The 10,764-nt window shown below is 34.0% G+C and overlaps 1 protein-coding gene across 2 annotated transcripts in view; it reads right to left on the bottom strand.

Moving 5' to 3' along the window:
* The window catches only part of LOC136032904 (UDP-glycosyltransferase UGT5-like), a 30,401-nt gene extending 19,875 nt beyond the window's left edge, over positions 1-10,526 (bottom strand). The window contains exon 1 of one of the 2 annotated variants that reach the window (XM_065713343.1): positions 9,672-10,526. In XM_065713343.1, coding sequence (XP_065569415.1) covers positions 9,672-10,493 — 822 coding nt within the window. In that variant the 5' untranslated portion in view covers positions 10,494-10,526. Of the gene's footprint in view, positions 1-5,109; positions 5,961-9,671 lie in introns of those variants that run through there. The other variant, XM_065713342.1, reaches the window with a different exon arrangement.
* Between the last annotated feature and the right edge of the window lie 238 nt (positions 10,527-10,764).

Below are 10,764 nucleotides of genomic sequence, written 5' to 3' on the forward strand. Positions count from 1 at the left end.
ACTAAAAAAGCTAAACAACTAAAAAAAACTAAAAAAAGGTAGAAAACTAAAAACTAAAAAAGAAAAAAAACTAAAAAACTAAAAAAAGGTAAAAACTAAAAAAAAAACTAAAAAGAAAAAAAACTAATAAAAACACTAAAAAAACTAAAAAAAAACTAAAAACTGAAAAAGAAAAAAAATAAAAAAGGAAAAAAACTGAAAAATAAGGGAGAAAAATAAAACTAAAAAAATAAAAATAAAAATAAAAAAAAACTAAAAAAGGTAAATGTATTCAAGCCGAAGTAGCTGAGCTGGTAAAGCGTTATGTTCCAGGTTCTAGGTCCGAGAGGTTCCAGGTTCGAACCTTTGCTTTAGCATTAATACAAAAGAAGAAAAAAACTAAAAAGGTAAAAACTACAAAAAACTAAAAATTAAATACTAAAAAAACTAAAAAAGCTAAAAAACTAAAAAAAACTTAAAAAAAGGTAAAAAACTAAAAAAGAAAAAACTAAAAAAAGGTAGACTACAAAAAAAACTAAAAAGAAAAAAAACTAAAAACTAATAAAAAAACTAAAAAAACTAAAAAAAACTAAAAACTGAAAAAGAAAAAAAAGAAAAAAGGAAAAAAACTGAAAAATAAAGGAGAAAAAGAAAACTAAAAAATAAAATAAAAATAAAAAAACTAAAAAAGATGAAAACTACAAAAAAACTAAAAAGAAAAAAGGAAAAAACTAAAAAGCTAAAAAAAGAATAAAAAATTCTCCGGTCCTGGTTCCACCTCTTATTATGAACAGCTAGGCATTCAATAGATTTTTTTCCTTAAGAGTAGAACGTCATTAAGAAATTAGCTCTGACCTATGAAAAATCTCAAAAAAGCTCCTCTGGTTTTGGTTTCACCTGTTAGTGTAAGCAACGAGGAACCACGATGCCTATGGCGGTGCTTCGTAAACAGCGAGGTATCTTGGCTAAAAATACAGTAGTTTTTCCCATGGTATTAGAATGCCATTAAGAAAAAAACTCTGACCTATGAAATATCTGAAAAACCCCCTGTTCTTGGTTTTACCATTTAGTGTAAACAGTGAGGCATTCTGGTACAATCTTGCCTAAGAAAAATCTCAAAAAACCCTCTGTTCATAGTTTCACCTCTTAGTGTAAACAGATACGCATTCAATAGCCGTTATTTCCCACGGTATTAGAATGTCCTTAAGAAAAAACTCTGACCTAATGGAATACTAAAAAAACTCATATGATCTTGGTTTTACCTCCTAGTGAAAACAGTGAGGTATTGGGGTTGAAAATTCCAAGTCCGAAAAATTCTAAGTAAAAAAAATTCAGAGTCCCGCAAAAAAAATCAAAGCTAAAAATTTGGAGGGGTTGGTTATTAGGGCCTTAGCGGGGGACATTTAGCCCTGGATGGGAATGCAGGAATCCAAACTCATGCACAAGCCATGATAATGAAAAACCGAAGTGCTCAGGACCATTACATTTCAAAAAGTATACCTGGCCGGTTTAGTCATTACAATTTTTGGACATCGGAACAAGATTCAAATAACCAACAAGAGAATTTGTCTTTCCAGCAAGCCCTTTAAATCCCATATGTTATGTCAATTCATGGAGTGATGCCAGAAAGGTTCCTTAAAACAAATCACTGATAGAATTCACCATATATCCAACTCCAATTGAGAAATGGAGGAGTCCCCCTCAATTTTTTTCGAAGTTAAAAATTGGAGGCGTTTGCTATTAGGGCCCTTATGTGGGACATTTAGCCCTGGACGGGAATGCAGGGTTCCAAACTCATGTGCAAGCCCTGATGGAAAACCAAAGTTCCCAGGAGCCCTACATTACAAAAAAGATACCTGGCCAGTTGTAGCCATTAGGATTTTTGGAGACCAGAACAAGTTTCAAATAACCACCAAAGAATTTTTCTATCCCGCAAGGCTCTCAAATCACATATCGTATGCAAATTCATGGAGTAATGCCAGAAAAGGTGCCTGGAAACAAATCACTGATAGAATTTACCATATATCCAACTCCAATTGAGAAGTCAATTGCACAAATAACCTGCTACGATATTGTGACGCTTAACATCAGTTGGTTAGCGTCCCAGAAACAATACATTGATTGCCTAGAATGTACTTCTAAGAACAAATTATCTCCCATGGCGTTTTTGCTCAGTCAAATAATGTGTCGTTCTGTTACCATAAGAAATCTTGGATCTCGCGTTTGATTCCTACGTCAGACACAAAATTTATAAAATCAAAGGAAAACTGATTAGAATCTAAAAAATGTGTTGTTAGAAAAGAAAGCGTTGCACCATCTCTAACCGTATTTAATAATAACGCCATTTTTTAATTTGGTTATGTAGATGGCAGCTTTGGGGAATCGCTATTCTTTTTGAGCTTTTAAAAAAAGTGGCGATCGGGGATCGAAGGGGGTGGGTGCCGCTTAAACGAATTGAAGGGTTTCTACTTAAATTTACCAAGTAAATTTACCAAGTGGTACCGGAGGGAAGGGGGATGCTCACTCGAGAAGTGTATTCAATTCCAATGCCAGTTTAAAATTACCATAGAGATCACGCCGAGATCAAGTGCTATTTTCTGACATTTTACCCTTGAAAAAGACAGTCTCGGCCCCACAAGAGACAAATTTACATCGAGTAAACGTGCTAATCGATGTAAAACTGAAATAAATTTATGATACATTATGTCACTATGTCAGCAGGGTGCTACTACGTGGAAGGGCTTTTTTCCCTAACCCAAAAATGGAATACAAAAATAAATTTTTCAACATAATCAAAGAACAGCATCATCTTACGCAATAGGGTATCAATAGCAAGTAAGCCCTTGCTGCTCCCCTTACTTTCGATTAAATTGACAAAGTCGGTTCTAAGCCCTAAAACAACTACTTTCGATTAAATCGACAAAGTTGGTTCTAAGCCCAAAAATCTCATAATATAGTAACTCAAACTATAACAAAAAGAATCTACTATGATTGAATAAATCTAATCTTGAAGAAGATACCAAATAAATAGCTCCGAAAAAAAAAGCTTCCCCGAATAAAATTGGGGCTACTACCGTTTTAAGCCCTCTAAAAGCTTGAGCTTTATTTGCCCTTTTCTAAAAAAAAGTATGTTTTATGTCTTCTTTTACAATTCCTCTATTAGGAATTAAAAAATTTACTCAGACATCCATGAGTTCTATCTTTTATTACATTGTTAAATTTTAAATAATTAATCTAACGATATGCAGTAAGTTTTAATCATTCAATTTTTCCTGTTTAGAACACTAATGCATTTAAAGATTCCCGTGCTCTCAGCCTCAAATTTGTTTATGCATTGGAGTCCTCTTTTCCCAGGAAGTTGCTGGCTTAAGCGTTCATAGAAAAACATAGAGAGCTGTTTTTGGGCCCCCCCTATTTGGGTAATTATTTCTCTTTCTTTTTTGCTTGTTTGGTTTGAAGTTTCCTCAAATTCAGGACCTTTAAATAATAAGTTTCATGCCGGTTGCCAAGAAAAATATTTTATGGCCCAATTTCAGGCGGTTTGTGCCCCAATCTAATTTTGTAACATTAAGGTCCCCTTAATGTCCCCCTTAAAGGTCCCCTTAAGGTCCTCTGTACTCAATGATGTAAGCTTCAAGTCGTTGAATACTTCAAGTCTCCTTTTTGGGAGACTTGATTTTTGGGTGATCTAAAACATATTTGAATCAAAAAGTTGTTCAGCCTCTACCACAGAATTCGAGATGCCTTTACCCAGGGAGTCATGTCTGAAGGTTTCCAGTTGATAGAAAAATGAAACTTTTTTGTCCGTGTTTTGGAGTCCAAGTTTCAGTATAGAATATCTGCAAAATCAGTGTTCCCTTAGCCCAGGGATTTACGGATGTACTCTTAGTCCGCCGAGAAAAAATGATTGGCCATTTTTTTAGCCCCACTTATGGGTAATGTATTTTCTTTGTGCGTTGGGTCTTCTTTGCCCAGGGACCGCTACAAGTAAGGTTCAAGTTTTTGAGGGTTAAATATATTTGTCCTTTTTTGAGGGCCAGTGCCTCAACCTAGATTTTTCTTATGAATTGGGATCATCTTGGCCTAAGAATTTAAGGATATAAGTTTCAATCCAATGAGCAAAAGAATGTTTTTCAGGCCTGGTTATTTTAGATACCCATATCGAATGTCTATTTTCTGGTACATTAGGGCCCCCTTGGCTCATGGACTCAAGGGTATAATTTCCAAACCAATTAAAGACAAAAATATTTTCCCCTGTTTTCAGACTCCCCTAATCCCCTCCCTTCTAACATATTTTGAAGTCTCATTAGATGAGGGAACAATTTCGTAAATTTTCAAGCTGGTTCACCAGCCAAAATCAAATCTCACTACCTTTTGTCCATTATAAAACCTCTCTGTAAACAAACAGCAATTTGCATAATTTAGGGCCCTTGCATAAGGGCACTGCGTTGTGCTTGGGCCATGTTGATCCGGAGGCACACTATGCAGAATTTTCAACAATTCCTAAGACAATAAAAATCTCAAAATTACTATCCTGTATCATGTAGGGTTGAGGAGGCACTGAGGGAAAGAAAGGTCATGAAATGGTGGCTAGCTATCAACCAATCCCTTTTGACCTTGAAAGAGGGTACCAGAACTGTAAGTTTTTTTTTATAATTTCAGCTCCCTGCTAAGTTTCTACAGCAAATCCTTCCGTACGAATTGACCAACAAAGAAAATAATTCATCGGAGGTACTTAACTCTTTACTAAGTCAAGGCCAGAGTGTTGACTTTTATTTGGTTCTCACCCTATTTTCATCTGAAGAGAACTATGCGATACTCATTAATAAAGGTCTTAAGAGAGGAAAAGATTTCCTCAGGGGGGGAGGAGTAATTGCAAAAAGATTGCAAATTAGATCCAAAAGTTCTGCATTTTATGCATATCTTGTCAAAATTCTTCTGTGATATCAAGAACGGTTGACTGATCATTACGTTAAAATCCTTCTATCTTCCCTATCTGCATGTATTTACTAAGTATCTAAATTCCTTGTAATTTGTCCAATAAGTGACAGAAAAAAATATGGATTGTAATGTATTAAAAAAAATCTGAGTGTTTCTATTTATATTTTGTTGATAAAATAATGATCCTACCTGTGGTAGATCCTCTGATTCTTTACAGTGTAAGCCTCCAACGTTCCTCATATTTGGCGGAAGCGATTGGGCTAAGTTTAAGCTATAATGTCCATTAATAAATACCAAATCTGTCATTTTTTCTAGTTCAGTCAAAGATGTCATTATATCATTAGGGTAAAGTTCTTTCATAAGCAGTTCAATCATGCTACCCAAATTTATTGACCAATCTATATCAAACAGATTTCCAATCAAGTATGCTATTAGCCGAGTTACAAACGAGGGTATTTTTTCTGTATTACCGAAGGCTGCAAGATGATCAACGATGCCACCCATCCTCCTCGTTATAGAGGCTGGTATGAACATTGATGGTATAAATGAGATGACAGGAGCGTTCCATTTTGAAGCAAGTGGCAATAGGAATTCACTACCATATGCATCTACTATTAAAATATCAAATCCTTCGGAGCCATACAGTTCCTTAAAGGCCACACTTGTTAGAGTAGTTCTTACGCCCTCCTCTTCAATTTCTCCTAAAATGTCACTAAGCGGGGTAAAACTAAAACCTTTATTTTTGATTGCTTTAGCCTTTTCAAACCAGTCATTCTCTTCAAATACAGATTCGAGATTATCAATTACTAATTCGGTTAGATTGGCTATTTTTTTCTCAGGTTTGAATGGGGTTATTATGACGACTTCATGGCCTCTTCTGGCCAGAGCCTCCACTAGAGGCATGAAAACATACTTGTGGCTTTTGGTTGCAACACAGGACGCTGCGAGTATTCTTGATGGTTCGATTTCTACTATGCATATGAATAATGTAGTGATTGTCACTAATTTGACCCACATTTCAAGCAAAACTGATAAAATAAAGACGATTGATGGAAATAAAGATTCTTGTTTCTAAGCAAATTTGTGATTTGGAATTATGCTTGTTTATATGAAGAGATAACGATTTCTCAGTGTATAAAGCTTTTAATCCTAAATAATTTCTCTGCGCAATTTTTACATAATTTTAATTTTAGTTACATAACTTTTAAGGTTATATAAGATTAAATCCAATTTCAAAGGTTTTGGTGCACCACCAACCCAAAGTAAAATACGTGCACTCAAAAACAGGCTCTCATTTAAATGTTCCAAGCCCAGGGGCGTAGTTCCAGCATTTTATGTTGGGAGGGCAGGAGGGGTCCATATCTGGATAGTCAAGCGGAATAGGCCATATAATAATGTTTTCTCCAAATTATTGGGAGAGAACTGCACCCCCCTCAAGCCCATCTTTATCAATTGTTGACATATGCAAAATCACTAGATATTTTTTTATGTGATTAATCCTGGCTTGTAACGAAAACTGGTAACATTTCCCATGCAAGTATGTGACTCCGAACTGTAATCGCTAGATTTTTTATCTTCTAAGTCACAATACTAAATCATTTCAATGGTTTAAGGGTACTTATGTGTTATCCCGAACCCACTCAAGAAGTGAAGTTATGTCAATGATAATGAAATATGCCAAAATATGAAAAATAAGACTTTAGTGACAAAATTTTGGAAACTATAACAAAGAATTATGGAAAGGAGGCCGCCCAGAACGTATTATATTAAATACCTAATTCAACTTTATATATTAAATATTTAATTAAAATAAACTCTCATCGTATTTTTTCTCACCAAGATGAAACTAATTATAAGCGATTCCAGACAGACAAACCTATTTTTCTCAGATCTACCATAACAAACTTGAGTGTATTCGGATACTACATATCGGATATCGATTTCTCGATTTAGATATCGAATCGATTTTCTCGATATCGATTTCTTCTTGAGTGTGTTCGGATATTAAATCGGATATCGATTTAAGCAACAAAATACTCAGCGTGAAACAATCCTGAAAATGAGAAAAGTCAATCCAATTGTTTCTTTTAAGATGCTAAAACTAATAGTCATTTGTACTTCGCTTTATCGACGTTTAAGTTTCAACTTGTTTTTATCTTTTCAACAAAAACTAATGCTCTTAAATGCAAAAAAAAAACAATACCCCTGATTCTAGTGGTAATGGGAACAGACGCAATAAAATACTTAGCAGAATGTGACATTCGAAGCAAATGAATCCACAGAATGTTGAATTCAAAGTTGAACTTTCCAACAAAACTTCAAATGTGAATCTTGGTTATAGTCAAGTTTAAATGCAAAATAACGGTGAAGATCTGATATATCGTGACACCAAGAGCCCTAAAATGCTAAGTCCAATGGGGTTACGTACAAAATCTTTGAAAATATGAACGAACAGAATGTATCTTTTTAAAGATTGAATTAAAAAGAAGTTTTTTCATCTGAAAGTAAGGAGCAACATTAAAACTTAAAACAGACAGAAATTATTAGTTCTTTGAAGAGGTTTGCCGACTCCTCAAAACCCTGCTCTTCACGGTAAGATTTTTTAGCATTAAAAACAAAATTCCTTATCACTCTAAATAAACGACCCTGGTGTTTCAGGAGTCGTTATGAAAGAATTGGGACAAATTTCAAACTTTAGCGTAAAAAGAGGAGGTTTTGAGGAGGGGGTGATCCCATTTATATGCGCAAGAATTTCTCTTCCTTTTAACTTTTAATGTTTCTCCTTTCTTTCAGTTGAAAAAAACTTTTTTTTCAATGAAATTCCTGATAATTCTTTAAATAATGCCGACAAATCTGACTCCAACTTCCTCGGAAAAATCCCCCCCCCCTCTCAACGGAAAGATCTTCTAGACAATTCGATCCCGACAAAAATTTATCCCAGATAATTACCCTTAACATTTCCACATGTAAAATTGAGTTGGCAAATAAAAAGTAAAACAAATAAAAATAATTTCGTTTAGGAATTCATGCAAATTCCACCAGTGTAAAATTTCTCCTTAAAAGTTTACCCAACAGAAAGTTCCATGGAAAACTTTCACCCTAGAAAATCTCCACAACATAAAATTCCTCACAGCTATCCCACTCCGAGAAATGTATGCAAACTTTCCAATAACAAATACTATACGTAAGTATTGGGCAATTTTCAAAACTTAAGGTCCTAACCCCAGGGGCTGTTGAGGTCATGTTATCTCCAAAAGCACAATATTTGGACCTTTCACTTTTGTTGAACAAAATGGTTATTATAAAAATTTGATCAGACGATGTTTGTGGAAAAGGGGGCGTCAGGGTGGGCTAGTTGCCCCTCTAATCTGTTTGGTTACTTAAAAAGGTCACTATAAATTTTAATATTGAATTGAATTAAATTTATTTATAACCCGTTATAATACAAATGACTATTTTATTATCTAGGACTATTGGTTCAATGAAATCCCCTCTGGAAAAAAAGGAAAAAATACAAATCCGTCAACTTTATTCTGGCAAAAAAGAAAAATTCCACTGTTTTTCAGATGGGAGCTTAAAACTTCTATAATGGGATTTTCAGATAGACTGAATATTTTGTTGTGATTTTTGTTAAGATTCCTTGACTTTTAGAGGGTGTTTTTCCACTTTTTGAAAATAATGCAAACATTCTAAGGCTCGAAGCTTCTGATAAGTAACACTAAATAAACTAGGTTTTGTATATTTTGAATCCGAATAATATGCCGATTCTTTTGATACAACTATTGATGTCCAATTATTGTTTTTTAGAGTTTTGGGTTACTTCGCTTTTTAGTCACGCTTCAATACCACGAACTGTTTGATATAGGTAGAAATACCTTAAGGTAGTAGGATATTTAGGTAGTAAAATGTAGGAAGTAAGATATTCCGATTTTATCCGAAAAAATATACATTTAGTAGCTATTACCAGACTGGAGATTTTCTACGTTGATGTTTCAATTGTATGATTTCATATTAGTTATCATTACATTACTTAATTATTAAAACTGTACTAACACTGCAGCAATCGCATTAATACCATTAACTCGTTTCAGCCGCGGTCTTGGTAGTCGAAACGACGAATATTTTTTTTCTATCTTTGATAAATAACTGTTGGGGGGACAAGATATAATAAAATGTTATGGTCCCTGTAACATTTTTTCTGTTCCTTTACCCCTCCCCTCTCAGTGGTGTGACTGGTTAGGAAAAGATAATTTTAAATTTATATAAAAATTATATAACCTCACTGGAATAACAGGATTCCAAGAAATAAGATTCTAAGGCAGAAAATTACTGGATTTTAGAAGCAAGTATTATAGATGATAATATGTTTAAGCCCTGTCTCAAAAAAAAATAACACTATTTGTCATCCAACATTGCCTTTCTGAACTAGATTGGTTTATTAGAAACGTTAGGGCACACCCAAAACTGTAAAGAAAGAGATCGATGTGCACAATATTATGTTGTGTGTTCTGATGTTTTCTTTTTTATTTATTTTCGTCTTTTTTTCTTTTTTTTTTAATTTAAACCTCATTTGTTCTTGAACCTTAAGGGAAACCAATTCCAATTTTTGGGTTTGTAGTGAAACTCATTAAATCAAATTCATTATTCTAAATGAAAAACAATTTTAGTGGTTAAAGAGACTTTACAATAACATTGGCGATAACATAACAACGATTTATCAAATGTATACATCTTACTAAAATAATCTTTACCTTGACAAGAGACTGAGGCAACTTGCAATGTATCCCACCTGCGTTTATGATGTTAGGTGAAACTGTTTCTGGATACCCAAAGCTATGATGGTTATTCACTATTGTCAAATCAATTTTAGAAAGCATTTCTTGAATCGGGAACACTTTATACCCTTGGGGGTAAAAATTGATCATGTGTTTATTGATCCTGGACCCCAGAAAGTAATGATAATCAATTTCATGTATGTTAGTTGATATGTAGGATATTATTCTTGAAAAAATGTCATCTGATGGTGGGGCTACTATGAGGTTGTTTGCATGATATACTGGTGAACCAATTTCTCGACGTATCCAAGATGGGAGTGCAGTTGGTGCGATATACACAACAGGTAGATTTTGATTGAATGCAATAGGAAGGAGAAAATCGTTTAACGACGTATCTACCATCAACAAGTCAAATTTAGTATTAAGAATCATTCGAAATTCTTGACTTTCCAATACCGTTCTGATTATTCTTTCCATTTGTGCATCAACTATATCACTTAAGGGCGTAAGCGAGAAATGAGTTGCAGATCTTGCCTGTACTATATCTGTGAACCATGGTCCGTCTTCAAAAGAGGAAGAAAGTTCTTCAAACACAATGTCAGTTACATTTGGTAGATGTTTTGATATATATGGAGACAAGATAGTGATGAGATGGCCCCTTTTGGCAAGTTCTGCTGAAATAATATCAAGGAAGAACTTGTGACTTTTTGTTGCTACAAGAGTTGCTGCAAGTATTCTAGCACATTCCGCATAAAAAGTATTGGCTATGAACAGAAGAAGAAGACATTTAAGATCCATATTGAATCTTACCCGAGGATCAAAATTGAACTGAAGCAATGACGTTAAATAATGATCCCCAGAGACATTTTCTTATCAGGAAGTTAATTTATCAGTTTCAAGTCAATTCAGGAATTTGTGGTGAAATCTAAAGGGTTCTATGAAAATCGCTTGACGTTTTGGAGGTTATTTCCCTCCTTCTTCAGAAATTTGGAAAATTCTCTCAGGCTCTTATTATAGCTTTTAATGGGTCACATTTAACTTAATAAACTAATAAATTAATAATTTTGAA

This window comes from Artemia franciscana, chromosome 11 (genome assembly GCF_032884065.1).
Source record: "Artemia franciscana chromosome 11, ASM3288406v1, whole genome shotgun sequence".
In the NCBI taxonomy this organism is placed as follows: Eukaryota; Metazoa; Arthropoda; class Branchiopoda; order Anostraca; family Artemiidae; genus Artemia; species Artemia franciscana.